The sequence below is a fragment of the Dasypus novemcinctus genome, chromosome 23 (genome assembly GCF_030445035.2).
Source record: "Dasypus novemcinctus isolate mDasNov1 chromosome 23, mDasNov1.1.hap2, whole genome shotgun sequence".
Classification (NCBI taxonomy): Eukaryota; Metazoa; Chordata; class Mammalia; order Cingulata; family Dasypodidae; genus Dasypus; species Dasypus novemcinctus.
Window position 1 is genome coordinate 6650522 of NC_080695.1, and position 16957 is coordinate 6667478.

Consider the following 16957-nt stretch of genomic DNA (forward strand, 5'->3'; position numbering starts at 1 on the left):
CAAGTGGACGTGCTGAGTAAGCGTCTTTCCACCCAACCCTAAAGGCTCTTTTCAGAGCCATCCACGTTTTGTTTTTCCTTCCTTCAGTTTCTGTTAATTTCTGACTGGGAATAGCTAGAGGTGATTTATAAAACCTTTCTTTGTGTGAATGGTTCTACATCTGCCTTGGGATTACAGAAGATCTGTCATGCAAACAGCACTAGCTTATTTTGTAGTTTGTCTCAACTTTGCCTGGCTGATCCTGAGGGAATCAAATCATAGCTGTTCTAAATCTACTCTTGTTCCAAATCCACTCTCTTTAACAAGTCATGTTACCGAACATGTGTTGTTTTTTTAGTGACAGTTAAGTGTATTTCTTGGCAAGGTCAGGAACTGTTCCATCATCCACTAGAGTTGTCTGCATGGCCAAGACATCTGGCAACAGGACCACGTGGGGCGGAAGGAAAGTGTCAAGTCTCCAGTGGTATGCCCATTGTAATTTGGGGGTCTGGGGAGAGGGACTCTCCATTCTCAAAAGTCTCTGTGTGGAGAATGATGTTGTCCAGTTACTTCATTCCCAGAGGATTATGATTTTGAGATTGCGACAAGAGCAGCAGAGAATAGTTGTGTGGCTCCTTTGAGCACACATTGTCATTAGATTTATCCTACACTCACCTCCTGAGGTGGAGTCTCCCAGTTTACAGGTGCGTTCCCTCAAGAATGCACCATTGCCTTTATACGACTCTAATAAAACTAGGGCTTGTTTTCCCACCTGTCTGAGCCTAAGGACTCTTCCATGTTCCCCACACCACTCCCACACTGAGACTTCCTCAAGGAGGGTGGGCTGGACTCGGGGCAGGGAGATTAGGCCCAAAGGGGGAGTATTGGAGTAAGAAGAAAGTAAAACCAGTCAGGAAACATGCTTTGAGACAAGGCAAATTCTTTACACTATTTAAACCCAGTTTGAGACGAAGCAAATTCCTTACACTATTTAAACCCAGACTATCTTACTCCAAAATGAGTATAGGTTCACCCCTCAGCTACGGGACAAGGTGTGTGACCTAGAACAAGTTACTTCCCTTTTCTAAGCTGAGTTCCTCAGTCAGATGGGGCTGGTAACTGTCTCAAAAAATCGTTAAGAGGACTAAGTCCTGTATCAGACAGAGGCACAATGCAGTCAGCAGCCTGAGGGCCAGAGCTGGCCTGCTTCCTGGACCATGAGAAAAACTGAGTTTTACATTATTAAACGGTTCAAATTAGACCAAAAGATTATTCTGTGACGTGTGAAAATTTCCTGAGTGGTTGCAACAGAAATCTATGTCCCACAGAATCAAAAATATCTTTCCTACAGAGAAAGTCTGCCAACCCCTACCAACCCCCTCTGTGCTTTACCTCAGCTTTACCTAACAGCCGCAGGCAGAGAGGGTATCCTCAGTGTGTGGGTAGGTTCTCAAAGTTAGTATCTCTCCTTCTATGGTTATTTCATGTTTATTAGATTGTACCACATGAAATTGCTAGTATCCTACAAAAACAGTGCTTCCACATGCTTTAACCTAAGAGCTCCCCTGCAGAACAGGCTCTGAACGCAGGCTTTCTTACTCTTTTGAGAATCTAAGGTGCTTGATCTATGGTAGATGCTCAGAAATCCTGTATAATTACAGTATATGCCAGGATTTGGCAAACCACAGCCCAAGAGGCCAAATCTGGCCAGCTGCCTATTTTTGTAAATAAGGTTTTATTGGAACACAGCTACACCCAATGGTTTAGGCATTGTCTATGGCTGCTTTTGTGCTACATCAGAGTTGAATAGTTGCAATGCTCAATACATACCAAAAAATATTTACTGTGTAGCAAAATTTATGCAATTTAGTTATTTATACAAAAGTAGTTATAATGAGATTTAGTCATCCCTCTTCCCCCATCCCTGTGGGCAGAAACAAAACAAATTGAGAAAGGAAATAGTTTATTATTCATTTGAAATATCACATGCACTTTTAAAAATTAAAACTCTTTATTTAAACATCTCAATAGCATCTTATCAATTTGGTGGCAGCAAAAGAAAACACTACCAAAGACAAATATTTCGAAAAGCATTTACAAAAATACATTGCACAAAGTCCTATCTTGCATCTTTAAAAATAAATATTCAAAATATTTCCACCCCAACTCCCAAATTTAGTTTTATATAGGAAATTTTGATTTATATATTTAACCAGTAATATATGAAATATCTGTACATACTTTATCCAGCTCAACTGCATAGGCATTAGTTCCAATTCTGAGGAGAGTGAAAAAAAAAGGGCTCTTTCATGGAGTTTTTTTTTTATATTTGAGGACTATTGTGCAATATACATAAAACTCTTCAGAAAACCTGTCAGCACCATCATTTTATCTTTTTCTGGAAAAAAAAAATTTTACGGTACTCCAAAAAACGGTCTCAACCCAATAAAACTTAAATAATTTTTAAGGTAAAATATCTGTTAACACTTAAGTGCCTCACAGATACCACATTTATAAAGTCTGCTTAGTAAAACAGTCTAAATATTAAATAGTCATCATAGCCAAAATGAGTCAGAAGAATCAAGTGAGTAGCCAGCAGTCATCATAAAAGGCAAATCCCAATTAGAGCCAGAAAAAAATGCTGCTTTGAGAAAAATGATAATCCTGAAATGGGATGGTTTCATGACTCTGCCACACTGGACATAACCTTTTGATAACTACCAGTAGAATAAAAACACAGAGCCTCTGAAAGATTCAGAGCAGAGTTAGTGTTTTCTTTGTAGCAAAATTCAAAATAAAACCTGGAGAAAATCCAGAAGATTAGGTTTCTTAGCTCCCGTCCATACTCTGAAGTAACAACTCAGCAACCACCGTGGGACTGGCACGGTGGAGCCCCCAGAAGCTGTTAACACCGTGTGTCGGGTTAGACCACCGCCTTTAGAACCTGACACCCCTCAACCCAGAGAAAACGAAAAACCCCCTTTTCTTGAACAGATGTTAGCACACCTTTCAAAGTCCTTACTTTGAAAATCTTTTGCAGAAGGGCAAACTAAGCAGAAAAAACAAATTTTACTTATTTCCCCACCTGATGATGTAAATAACTACTGGTGCTGAAATAAAGGAAAAATCCCACCCTGAAGGAAAGGAGTTTAGAACTCTGAAATTTGGTGACACTGTTTTTCCCTGAAAGAAATGTTTATTGGATTTAACAGATGAAAATATCTGCCCCCAAAAGTCCTTTAAAAGGTTCAGTGAAAAGGCTAAATATCAAAGCTTCAAAAACACTTCAAACCTTTTAACTTCATTTGCTTTTTGTTCCTGAAAACGTCAAGAAAATACAAATATAAAGAGCTTTAGGTTCAAAAACAAATCCCCCAAACAAAGTGTCTTAGATAACCATACATTCAAATGAAATTCCCCAGGGATCAGCTGCTGCCAGTGGATCTTCGTGAACCAAAGAATCAAACATGCATTTTTCCCCCAACATAGATTAAAATATAAAGTTGCCTCAAGGGCACACTGGGCCAAGACCATTTGCCATGTAAATCTTGGTATCTGCCTGCTGCAGTCTAAAAACATTTATTCAAGGGGAAACTTCATCCTGTCCCATCACCTTGCCCCTGTCCACGAAGGATCCAGTGTCTCGGCCATCCTGGTATTTACAGAAATGTACAGCAGCGGCGAGCAGCATCTCTACTTGATGGGTTCCCCGTGAACTCTGAACCGATACAGGCATGTGTATTCAGGATGTCCCCAGTTAGAAGAAATCCGAAGTTCCACTATTTGGAAAGCTTTTTCAGGTCTTTTCTGAAATCAAAGGGGAAAAAGGAATAATTTATTTCATGGTAATAACCCAAGCCCAGTCAGTTCACCAACTATGCTGTTTGATAAGCAGCCACGATAGAGTGAACATTTTCAATATAAGCTAAGTCATCTATCACAGGACACAAAGTTCAGGTAACTTCTATGAAGACATTATTGGTCACAGATTTAGAGTTGCAATACACAACACATTTACATGTAGTAAAAATATATACTAAAAGAGGCTTATCAGGACAAAAAGGCGAAAAGCTCAGATCAATTATTTTCAAAGGTTGCTCCTCCTGCTCTGGTGCAGGCAGGCCCTGACACGGAGGGCTGGGGGCTCGGGCTCACCAGTGCGTGGAACATCTGGAGCGACTCCCCATCCTGGTCATACGTGAACTGTCCCAGGAGCAGCCCTTCTTCTTGATATTCATTCTCTAATCCCTGAAACCAAGACCAGAAACTCATGAAATAATGGAAAAATAACATTGAGCGAGATGGGATTGCTTCCACTCCTCTGGAGTGACTATCCTGTGCCAGCGTGTAACTGTGCATTACACGTCAGGATGGTCACCTGACAGTGCACACGTCCTTCTCTGGAGTGAAGTGATGACTTCATTTGACCCTCACCACTGCCCTCACAACAGTAGCTATTGCTACTCTCATATAGATGACGGAAACTGAGGCTGCAGGACGTCCAGCTAACAGCAGAGAGGCGCCCTGAGCAGCATGCCATCCGTGGTTGCCTTGCCAGCTCCACCTGCTGGGCACTGGGGAAGCTGAACGAAGGAGCTGAGCCTTAATCCCACGTCATACCCACTCGGACCTCCTGAGTGGAAGAACTAAACACACACACAAAATGAAAGTATTAAAAAACTAGTAGGAAATATAGGTGAATATGTGACTATCTGTTTCATGATGAGAAAGGACTTTCTAAGTATGAAAAGTGCCTTGGAATGCATCCCAGGTCGAGTAGAGGTGACTAAATATAAAGTCAAGAGCGACAATAGGAAATAGATCTGTAACAGAGTAACACATGATTAATATTTACATACTGAAGAGCTCAAACAGGCATATGGAAACTAAGAATTACAAAAATTACATGGACAAGAATAGAATCGACAAAAAAGGAACTATGCATGTGAAATGCATAAAAATGCAGATTAAATTACGATACTAATTTTCACCTATCAAATCAGCAAGATTGAGAAAGAGCTCAGTTCTTAGAAAGGGCATCATGAGATAAACAGCACTTTTCCCATGCTGCTAGTGGAAATGCTAGTTATATGGCACAGTGAATATTGCAATGGCCTTAAAAATGCTTACACCCTCTGTACCAGTAATTCCACATCAAATATCTAATCTTAAGGAAATAACTGATGACAAAAAGATGTTACACTCATACTGAAAAACGGGAAATTTAAACTTTCAACCTCAGGAGAATTGGTAAGGCAATTAAAGATGGGCATAAAATGTTTAAATGCTTTGGAAAGAGGCTTATGGTAAAAATTTGTTTTTTAAAAGTGGGAAACAAAATTATATGAACAGTAGTGTCTCAACTTTATTTTTAAGAGAAATAAAAAATATACACAAGATTAATTCTGGCTTTCTCTGGGTGCTGGGATTATGGGTGTGGTTGTTTTTCCCCCCAATTTCTTTATTCTTTTTTGTCAGTTCTACAAATCTGAAAACAAAATTTATTTTTTCATCATTCAGCTGCTTTGACAACAGTTGTCAGAACATCCTTTATGCTGAATAAACAAGAGCAATAAACTCTCATATGAACTGGGTGTGGATCAGTAGACTGATGCATTAACTCTCTGGGTCAAGTGTTGGGATGCTTGCCTACACCGTTCATCTCCTTATCAGGTGCTAGAGGACAAGTATAAACCTGAAAAAAAAATACCCAGTAAATATTCTCAAATCTTTGTGAAATTCCCAGAAAGGGATAAGAAGAAAAAGAACTGTGTTTTAATACCGCAACTTAAGCAAAGATACTCACGAAGACCGCAAAATCCTTGGGTGCGCTGGTGATGTTGCCCGTTGGGGAGAGTGTCTTTGGTATGTGCTCCACCGTGAAGCTGCGTGGATAGATGGTCATCGACAGCCTCACCACCAGGTACCCCTGGGAGCCTTTAAATGCCCAGCAGTTACCTGGATATATGTCAGGCTAGGGAAAAAGTAACATATTAAAACTTAAGAGTTGGACTACAATGAGAGACCATCTCACATCCACTAGGATGGCTACTATTTTAAAAATGAAAAATAGCAAGTGTTGGAGAGATGAGGAGAAACTAGAACATATATACATTGTTGGTGGGAATGTGAAATGGCCACTGTGGAAAACAGTTCAGTTATTCTTCAGAAAGTTAAGTGTAAGGTGACCACATGACCTGGCAATCCCACTTCTAGAAATATACCCAAAAGAAATGAAAAGTAGGAACTTGGACAGGTATTTGCACACTGATGTTCATGGCAGCGTTATTCACAGCTGCCAAAAGACAGAAGCAACCCAAGCATCCATTAACCGATGAATGAATAAACAAAAATGTGGTGTATACATGCAATGGAGTACTATTCAGCTGTGAAAGGAATGAAATTGCTACAACATGGAGAACTTTGAAACTATCATGTTGACTGAAATAAGCCAGACAAAGGGACCAAACCTTATCACCTCACTTACATGAAATAAGCAGAATAAGCAAACTCATGAAGTCGGAAACTAGAATACACGTTACCAGGAGCCAGGTCGGGGAGGGGACGGGGAGTTCATGTTTTACTGCTATAGGCTTCCTGTTAGGGGTGATGGAAAAGGTTTGGCAAAAGATGATGGGGATGAAGGCACAACTTTGCATATGTCATTAACACCACTGAAATATACATTCAAAATTATAAAAAAGGGAAAATTTAGGTTGCATACATGTTACCCGCCCACACACACAAACCCATAACACTGTACAACACAATGTAAACAGTGCACTAAAATTAATAGCATAATTATAATGCTATTGTTTCATGTATTGTACCAAAGTTACTACATTAACGCAAAATGCTAATAATAGGGAAAACTACAAAATAGTGTGGTGCAAACTGAACCATAATGTAAACTGCAGACCATGGTTAGTACAATGCTTCAATATGTGTTCATCAATTTTAACAAATGTATTGCACTAATGAAAGATGTTGCTAATGGGGGAAAGTGGGGGAGGGGGAGGGGGTGGGGCATATGGGAATCCACTCTATTTTCTTTTTTTTTTTTTAAAGATTTATTTTTATTTATTTAATTCCCCTCCCCTCCCCCAGTTGTCTGTTTTCTGTGTCTTTTTGCTGCGTCTTGTTTCTTGTTTCTTTGTCCGCTTCTGTTGTCGTCAGCGGCACGGGAAGTGTGGGCGGTACCATTCCTGGGCAGGGTGCTCCCTCCTTCGCGCTGGGCGGCTCTCCTTATGGGTGCACTCCTTGCGCGTGGGGCTCCCCTACGGGGGGGACACCCCTGCGTGGCACGGCACTCCTTGCGCGCATCAGCACCGCGCATGGGCCAGCTCCACACGGGTCAAGGAGGCCCGGGGTTTGAACCGCGGGCCTCCCATGTGGTAGATGGACGCCCTAACCACTGGGCCAAAGTCCGTTTCCCCACTCTATTTTCAATATAACATAATACAAAGCTTCATTTAAAAAAGGGGGGAAAAATGAAATAAATTTTAAAAGCATGAGAAAACTATAAAGAGTTAAAGAATGAAAAAAAAAAAACAGTAAATCACCACTTCTCATTAATTAGACTGACAATTCACAAGTTTGGTAAAATCTTGTGGATGCTTCAGAGAAACAAACTCTCGTAAAATGCTGGTCAAAATGGCCGAGCACCAGGGAGGCAGAATTTGACAATATACGGCCTAACTGCCGACACATTAACCCTTGACCTAGCAGTCCCGGGTCTATCAAAGAAGCCCTGGCAGGAATGTGAAATCACGCACATACGGTGCTTATTCCAAGAAGACCAGCATCCAGCAGGGGCAGGAGCTGGATGTGCAGCCTCCTGCCATGCAGCCGTGGCCGGAACGCTAACGTGAGGAAAGCAGGTGCAGGTGTGCTACCTTTAGTGAAACGGGTGGAGAGCATAGTGTTATAATAAAAGTATACACGTTTTGTTTCAGTTTTTTCAAAAGATTTATTTATCCCCCCCCCTTGTTGCTAGCTTGCTGTCTGCTCTGTGTCCATTTGCTGCACGTTCTTCTGTGTCTGCTTGTTTCCCTTTGTTGCGTCATCTTTCTGCACCAGGGATGCACCAGGGAGCGGGCCATCAGCTCTCTGCGGGCGCGCGCCAGCCTGCCTTCACGAGGAGGCCCTGGAATGCGAACCCAGGGCCTCCCATATGGTAGATGGGAGCCCAGACGATTGAGCCACAGCTGCTTCCCGTACATGTTTTTATAAAGAAAAAACTGAAACAAGCTGGTCTCTCTGGTTATCCTTTATGCCAGTTACCAACTTACTGCCTCTTTGTTCCCAACTCATCCTTTCTGCCTGCTCTGTGAAAATGGACCGGGGCCCTTTCGATACTCCTCCTCTACTCAGGCGTACTTGCAAGGCTGCTGCCGCCCCCACTCCTCCTGCCAGCAGCCCGCGGCCCCCGGGGCGCTCCCTCGCGTGTCTTTCTGCAGCAGAGCCCTTCTGTGGATCAGCTCCCCATGGGGGGACCCAGCGGGCACCTCAGGAAGCTGAGTCAGTGAGCCACGGCAGCGGTGGCAACAAAAGGGCTGGACCTCGCCCTGGCGGGGGAGAGGCTCCTCTTGGCGGCTGCCCCTCGGCTCCAGGGCTGGCAGCTGCTTCATCCGCTGCTCTTCCTGTATTCTTTAAAAATGCCCTTTACTTCCTAGGAGCAAACTGTGTCTTTCTCCGACCCCATTACGGTTTATAGTTCTTTATATTAAACTTCTGAAGTCCAAAAACAGTGCTGCTCCTGACAGAAGGGGGCCTGCTTCCCACACTCCCGCTCGGGTGGCCGAGGAACCTGACAGGCTAGCTCTCCTGGTCGCCAGGTTGGTGCATGATGGTGACGACGCTGTTGGTGCATGATGGTGACGACGCTGGACCAGCACGGTGGTCTGTACAACGTTCAGAACGTCGAGCCCTCCATGAGCTATGCTACAGCGGAGGGCAGGAGGGGGGACGCAGACCACAGCAACGCTGCGAGGTAGACGCATCCTGCTCCTGGTGTCCTTGCGAGCTGGCTGCATACTAACCGCCACCGCTGGGGCCACCCCCATGAGGTGCACAGATGGCAATCGCCATTCTCCCAGAATCCTCCTGGCTTCTACACAAGCGGAACTGGTGAGAGCCAAGCAGGGATGTGCCTGCTTCTCTCAAGCCCTTAAAGGCGGCACTGAACTCTGCCGTTCCCGCAGGAGACAGCACTGCTTCTGTTCACTGTCTTGGAAGGGAGTGGGAGTTCCAGGGGCTTCCACTTAGACCTTCCTGCCGTAATGGCCCCCACCCCAAGGGTCAGCAAGCTCAAACGGGGGTCAAGGAAGGCTGCAGGCCCCGGGCCCTGTACTGTGAGTGCACTGGGGCCACGTGCAAGACCTGCAGTGTCTTCTGAGCACCCTTCACTGGCAAAGCTTAGCATCAGGCTAGTTAGCAAGGAAAATATTTACAGGGCCAGGTGCATTTTACAGAGTAGGTGGGGGGAGGGGTGGTGTGTGGAGCTGAGCAGCAGTCAATCCATAACTGTACAAAGAGTAAACCAAATACACACGCGGGCTGACAAGGAGGCTCTGAATGTGCCTTGCTTTATCTGGACTTTAGAACCATGTAAATATTTTATATAATTAAAAACAGAATTTTTAAGGAAAAAACTAATCCCTAAAAACAGAAAATGGAAACCAGTGACTCTTGCTATATATCAAGTTGGTGGCATAATCACAGAGAATTCCATTAAGTGACTTTAAATGCAGCATTTTGAGTATGTAATTTGAATATATATCCCTAACAGGAAAAATTCTAAAAATGAAAAGGAATATAAATCTTAAATTTCATTCAGAAGTTTTATTGATTAGCATTAATTAGTAATTAATTAGTATTAGTATTATTAGCCTAAGCTACATCTTATATACACATAGAGCAAATAAGTTACATATTATTGACCTTAAGAATTAAGACATTCAACATGTAAGAACAAAGACAACACAAGAATAAATTTTAAAGAAGCAGAAATTCTGTGACCTTTCACTTGCATGACTATGAACTCATCACTTGTTTTTCTCTTTCTAAACATTCACACTGGCTCTCCGTGTCTACTGAAGAGCTACTTAGCAATGAACTCTGCCAAGACAAGGTGTAGTTTCAAGGACCACCCCCAGCCTTGAAGGCAAGCAGGGCTCCCTGGAGAAACGGCTCAGGCTTTGGGGCAGGCAGGCAGGGTGCGAGGTGTCTGGAGGGCCCTGCTGGCCACAGCCCATCAGAGAGAGCCCCTTGCAGTTCACGGCACGAACACTGCAAGAGCCAGAGCCTCCCGCCGTCCCTCGACAACGGCCCTGCAGCAGGACACACTGCCGCGTCAGGCTCCCTGACCAGGAGAGACGTTTCCATTCCTTCCATTTGGGGCTATCCCAAGGACTCTGTGAAGATGTGGGAGTCGGCCCAGCAGCCCAGGGCTGGGCACAGGCTGGGGTGCGTCGCTCGGGTGGGACCTGCAGGTGCTGGCACCAGTCCCACTCTCCAAGGTGCTGCTGGGATTCCAGCTGAGCCGCACCCTTGCCGGTGTTTAGCGTCGTGATGTTGGGGTTTTCATTTGTGCTTCTCATAGCTATAGAGGGTGGGTACCATCCCACATACTTTCTGGCTGGCTGGACAGCCACCTTCTGTGAAGTGCCCGCTCAAATCCCATTCTTAATGGCTTGCAGGACTTCTTTGTATGTTCCAGGGTCCAGTCCTCTGCTGAGTTTATTTACTGTGAGCATCACCTTAACGGGGTCTTTTGATAAGAAGTCCACAGACGGTCTTTATCAGACTAAGTTCTCCTCATTTCTAATTTGCTGAGAGTTTTTATCATGAATGGGACTTGTCCAATCAATCTGTAAAATGCTTTTTTGCACCCCTGAAACAATCACATGGCTTTCCCCCCTTTATTCTGCTAATGTGACAATTTATATTCCTGGAGGGAGCTGCACTTGGGACTGAGCATCACCGGTTTTGTTGAAGTATTCTGTGCCCTGAGGGACGCTGGTCTGTGACTGTCCTTTCCTGTAAATCCTCGGCAGTCCGGAGTCAAGGAGATGCCAGCGTCCTCTTCTCCTGTCTGGAGTCTGTAAGGCTGGGACCACCGGTGACTTGAAGGTGACGCGTAAGTGCTGGCTCTCGGCGCCAGCTCCCAAGCTGGGCTCCCTCTACGAGATGCCGTGAGCTGCACACTCACGACCTGCACACTCTGCTGTGCAGATATCATACCGATGCCCTAATACATGACCCGATTGAGACAAGGGCCCCAGAACGCTGTGGCAGAAGCAGGAAGCACATGCAAAACAAGTGCAGGCTTAAGTTACAGACAATCCACGCACCTGGATCACGACGCGAGGAGACTGTGAGAAGTACCACAGTGGGATTCCAAACAGGCTGATCAGCGCCGTTTTGGTTTCGTAAGTTTCAGAACAGCGAGTACTCAAGATACTACCACCTTAAAGCAAAGTTTAAATTTGTTTCAGTATCTGATTTACCATCTTGAATGCAATAATTATCTATATCTCAGATTTATTTGAAGTGTTTTAGAAGTTCTCAAGTTTTTAACTTGTATGAAGAGCCTCCATTTTAAGATCAGACCTATTATCAATTTTTCTTTTTAAAATTCAGTGTTAATAATTTGCAATTGCTTTAGGGTAATAAGCAATATTTGTACCAACTGAAATGAAAAATTCTTCAAATGCTGCCTCCCCATGGCCACCAAAAATAAAGCACACTAATGGCCCTTTCCTCCAACCATGTCAGCTGCTCTGGGTGGATCTGCTTCAAATAAAGAATTCCATGTGGATCAGTGTTGCCTGCAGCTGAGTGTAGAGGCCCATTAAATCAAGATAGGCAGGCCAGTCCTGGTCTTACTTGGAGGTGCTCGTGACAAGACCACTGAGCTACATACATCAGTGGTAAAGTTTGTCATATGAATTACATCTCAATAATAATTAAAAGTTTCTTTTAAAGTTCAGTTTGCAAAAAAAAAAAAAAAAAAGTCCAGTTTGCTCAATAGGAGATGGCAAATAGGATGATGGTGCCAAAGCAGGCCAAAAACACAGTTGGCGTGGGAAGCAGCAAAAACAAACGCATATTAGAAATAAAAATACCTTCTGGAAAATTTGTAGTCTAAGAGCAATGGTTCCAAACCTGGCACTTAGCACACCTGTAAAAATGCAGATTCCAGGGCCCTCATTAAATAATGGGGGAAGGAGACTGACAGGGAGGTTATTTCTATTTTTAAACAAGACAACAAGATAATTTTGACACAGCTGATCAAAACACCTGAATTTCGGAACCAGTGAATTATCGTTCATAAATATCCTACTAACATTCTAAAAAAAGATCATCACCTTAAATACAGTAGCTCACTTTTTTTAAACGTACAGAGCCAGTAAACGCTTTGCTTAGTAACAGAATCTTCAGTTCAGCCTCATCAAGATAATAAGAATTGTAAGTCAATGAAATATAAATCTGTAAGAATTTATTATTCTAAGAAAAGATGATAATGACCAGCCCAAACTATATGCTTAAAATGTCATTTGCCTCTGAAATGCTTCTGAATTGGAAATGATTTCTTCAGAAATCACTGAACTTCAAAAACATGTAACTAAAATCACTTAACAGTCTAAAACAGTCACACACTGAAAACAGTTAGTGGCTTGCTGACTCGTCACGTTTAGAGGACTCCGGGAGCTGTGACGTAAGCAGAGTCCTCACGTTCCACAAGGTCAGAGTCCCCACAAAGCTTGATCCTGGGCTCGGGCCCAGCCGCTCTGGTCCTGACAGGGACAGAGACGGGGCTTTCAGGGTGCTGCGCAGACCGAGGGCTCTGCGTCCTCCCTCTGGCAGGGCGGCACAGGCCTCCCCCTCTCAAGAGGGGGTGCTGGTCCACACCCTCACCGTCAATCCTTAAATCCAGAAATTCTCAAACCAAGACTTCCTGCAGCAGACACGGTGGCAAAGCCTCCCCTGAGGTCACGTGGAGCCCCATTTATCTCGCCAGCGCGCTTGTCCACGTCCTTCCCCACGCGGGGCTTGCCCTGGCCGATCCGAGGGCTACGTGACGCGCGTGCAGGCTGAGTGTCCCTCCTAACTGCACCTCTGACCTGAGGAGGCCTGGGCGGGGACCGTGCACCTACAGGAGCAGCGCTCGCCCTCACCGGTCAGATCCCCTTTACTTCACTGAGGAACCAGAACAGCCCCTGCCCCATTTCACTCCGTCTCTCCTCAATGCTGAGGACGGCTCTAAGTGGCACACACCTGCTTTTCTGTTTACCTGGGAGGCAGGAACGTGCCTGGGTCACTGACATATCCCTACCACATCCCAGCAGGTACTTAAACTAAACACATCGAACAGCAAACACGTGTTCACCTCTCAGCAAAGACTAGTGCTCCATGTCACACAGTTTGAGAAATGCTGCGCTAGTGTCGAATTTTCTTTTGGATTTCTATATTAAAACAAAGAAACTGCACAACACACAAGATCATAAATAAATAATCAACCGGTATTGTTATGGTTGTAAACCCTGATACAGCTACAAGAACCAAACAGCTGCTGAAATTCCCCAAATTGGGGTTTTGCATAAGTTCACAATCATGTGGACTTATACCCACGATGAGCTCGTGTTAGCTTAAGAACACTCCAAAATCGGGGAGAGGATGTGGCTCAAGCAGTTGAGCCTTCCACAGGGGAGATCCCGGGTTCAGTTCCCGGTGCCTCCTAAAGAAAAAACAAACAACAAGAAAAACCACGAGCAGACAAGAAGCAAAAACACTGCAAACAGACGTGGGAAGAGGGGGTCATCTCAGAGGTGGGAAGAATATATCATATGCTCTTCTAAGGGAAAATCTAACTGTACCCAAAAAGCAACGCAGGAGAAGTAAAAAACACTGGAGAACCTGTCTAGAATAATACTTTTAAAAAGTTATAATAAATTCCTTACTGTTGGACTGGGGCAGACACTTACAACTCTGTGAACAGGTAACCATTTCATTTTAGCAATTCAAATATCTATTTACTTACCGCCAGACTCCAGAGCAAAGTCCACCATCCCAATCCTGTCCTGGGAATACAGCTTCAAAGCATTGTTTACAAGAACAAGTGCTTGCTGGACAGTGACCAGCATCCAAATGGAGACCGAAGCCAGAACAGGAGAGAAGAGATTTGTGTTTTAATGACATGAATGTAGACCAGCCATTTAAGAACACATCTTCAGGTGACTGTAACTGGGGGACAGGCAGGCATGGTGGTGATGTATCACCCACTCCAAACGCAGCCATGTACCCCAACTGCTCGGCCACCACACGGGGAGGGCGGGGTGCCAGGGCCTTTCACCAGGACTCAGGCATAGTCACAATAAACCTCTGAGCCAGGAAACCCACTGCAGCCTGCAAATGTGAAGGCCTGTAATGGGACACTGTACCACTGGGAAACTATGTAATTTCAGTCAGGGGTCTTTGGGACAAGCAGACCCCATGGTTTAAGGAACTGCCGAGAAGCAGTCCAACAACGATGGCAGCGAGAGCTTACAGGGCAACCGCCTTGCCACTGCCAGACACCAGCAGGGGTTTTTGTATCTCCTTACTCAAGCCCACCCACAACCCGAGACCAATGTTAGAATAAGAAGTCCAAGCACACGGGCTTTGTCGTGAGGTCGCTGGGGCAACCACATTGCCCACTCACCGCCTCCGATATTCCAGAGACCCCTGCCCCGCTCACGGCAGACACCACTGCCTCAGAAGTAGGCATCTGTTTTGTCACAGAGATGTGGTGGGAGATGTTCTTCAGTATCTGCAGTTCTAACTCTCGTAACAAAACGTGCAAGTCATCCTTGCTGACGAATTGAGAAGAAAACTTCTGCAGCAGCCATTCAAGAGAGCTGCCTTGCTGATGATCGTCAGAAAACAGGAGTCTGACAGTTTCTCTGACTTGGGCATCAACCTAGTAAAATCGTTAATGAACAGAGCATGAATTTACCATTTTCATTACATCATTTTAACTCCTGACACACCTCAGGAGTATACACAGCATCTCAAAGTCTGTAATGTAATGTAGCATGCTTTCTTTTCTTCATATTAAAGTTTGATTAAATAAAAAATGTTGGAATACCGTGAAGACATTAGGAATAGAAGAACATAGCACAGATGCAATTTGGGTCTTGGGGAGTAAAAAAAGGAGCAGTAGCACAAAAAAAGGTATGGCATTCTGTAAAAACACATAGAGTGAACTTCTTTTACACAGCACACACTATTCGATGTACGGACATCCTGCTATTTAGGTATCCTGGCTATTTCCAGCGCCCCGCTCCACCCCCAACCCAATACTACCTTTACAGCATTAAACATCTTTTTCTCGTAGCCTCTGTACTGATACTTTTATTCCCAAGAATGTGACTGCTAGCTTCAAAGAATATGTGTATTTTCGATTGATTAAGAGCATGGGATTTTCTTCCAGAAAGGCCGCAGCGGCCGCAGCCTGCTCTGATGCACTCAATCCCGCCACCTCGGGCCTGGGTGGCGGCTGCGCTGCGCTCTGGGCTGCCCGCTCCCACCAAGCCAGAGACGCCTGCTCACACGCTCTACCCCATTTCTCTTGCTTTTCCTCCTATCGATTTTTGGAGCTCTTTGTGCGTTAACAAAATTTGCAAATTTTCCACATCTATTGTCTGGCTTACAGCGACTTTTGCCATTCAAATGTCTTTTTAAAAAAAACAAAATTTATGCAGCAAAGGTCTGTAACTTCCTCTTTTAGGTAAGGATCTATGGACCTGATGGAATGGCAACAATACATCATGACATGAGAAAAAGAAAGCTATAGAGGACAATATAACCCCACTCTGGTGGAAAAACATACCCCATCAACCTCCCCTCACCTCTAAATGCATGTCAGTACATGTTTGTATCTCCATAAAGAAATCTGGAAAGGTGCACAGCTAAGGGTTAGTTTGTTATGTTACTGGAGTGGGGAGAATTCGAGAAGAGTTGAATTTGTTATTTTGAAATAAATTCAAATATAATTTTTAAAATGGTTAAGTAAAAATTAACCTGAAATAAGTCATCATCTCAAGTTCCCTTTAATTTTCTACTATAAAACAAAATTTTAAAATGAGAAAACTTACTTTTTCATGTATCGTATCTACCTTCTCACAGTTGGTCTTCAAATTTTGCCAACTTGACAGTTCTGACTTCAGATGGTCCAGCTCTAGCTGAAGATGCTTGACTACGGCGAGGAGGTGCTGGTCGTCCACGACTCCACTGGAAAACCAAGCGGGAGGGGCAGCGGAGGGAAGAAGCCAGCCTGACCACGAGCCCCCAAGGCGGAGCTGAGCCCACTCCCTAGAGATACCTGGGAGAGACCAGCTGCATACCCGGATGCGTCAACATTGTAAAGACACTGACTTCTACCACATTAATCTTTAAGTGTAATGCCAGTTTCAAATCAAAATCTGCCACATCAATTTATACACACACACACACACAAATGTACACCCACACAAGGATTCTTCCAAAATGCTATTAAAAGCGTTATCTTTCAATGGCAGGTCAAAGACCTCTCTGAAAACTACATAATATTTAAAAACGGTATCTATCTCCTTAATAACACAAGACTTCAGAGGTCAGACAATATTTATGAGCAATCATTATAAAGCTGAATCTCAATTTTTCATGATCATGTAAGGCACAACTGCAAAGGTAAATGTATGGCTTCAGGGTTTGCTGTTATAATTCTGTCTTTATTTGAGTTATACTATATTATAAAACATCATCATACTTTATCTGTATTGGTTCATAGGTAGGTATGGTTGTTAATATACTGATAATTCTAATCTCAAAACAATACACCCTAGGATAAACATTTTAGGATCTACCTATTAGCATACCACTACTTTCATGGAAGTGAAGGCTGTGAAAGGAAAGTAAAATGTGCCCTAACACCTCGGTCTTTACAGCATCTCAA

The 16957-nt window shown here is 43.9% G+C and overlaps 1 protein-coding gene across 14 annotated transcripts in view; it reads right to left on the reverse strand.

The window, feature by feature from the left end:
* Positions 1-1925: 1925 nt before the first annotated feature.
* SUN1 (Sad1 and UNC84 domain containing 1) overlaps positions 1926-16957 on the reverse strand; it is a 55135-nt gene continuing 40103 nt past the window's right edge. For all 14 annotated transcript variants that reach the window (XM_058285668.2, XM_058285667.1, XM_058285663.1 and 11 more), the window contains 7 exons: positions 16119-16254; positions 14684-14941; positions 14024-14108; positions 11334-11449; positions 5786-5953; positions 4135-4227; positions 1926-3786 (listed from right to left, as the gene is read on the reverse strand). In XM_058285668.2, the coding sequence (XP_058141651.1) occupies positions 3673-3786; positions 4135-4227; positions 5786-5953; positions 11334-11449; positions 14024-14108; positions 14684-14941; positions 16119-16254 (970 nt within the window). In that variant the 3' untranslated portion in view covers positions 1926-3672. The remainder of the gene's footprint in view (positions 3787-4134; positions 4228-5785; positions 5954-11333; positions 11450-14023; positions 14109-14683; positions 14942-16118; positions 16255-16957) is intronic.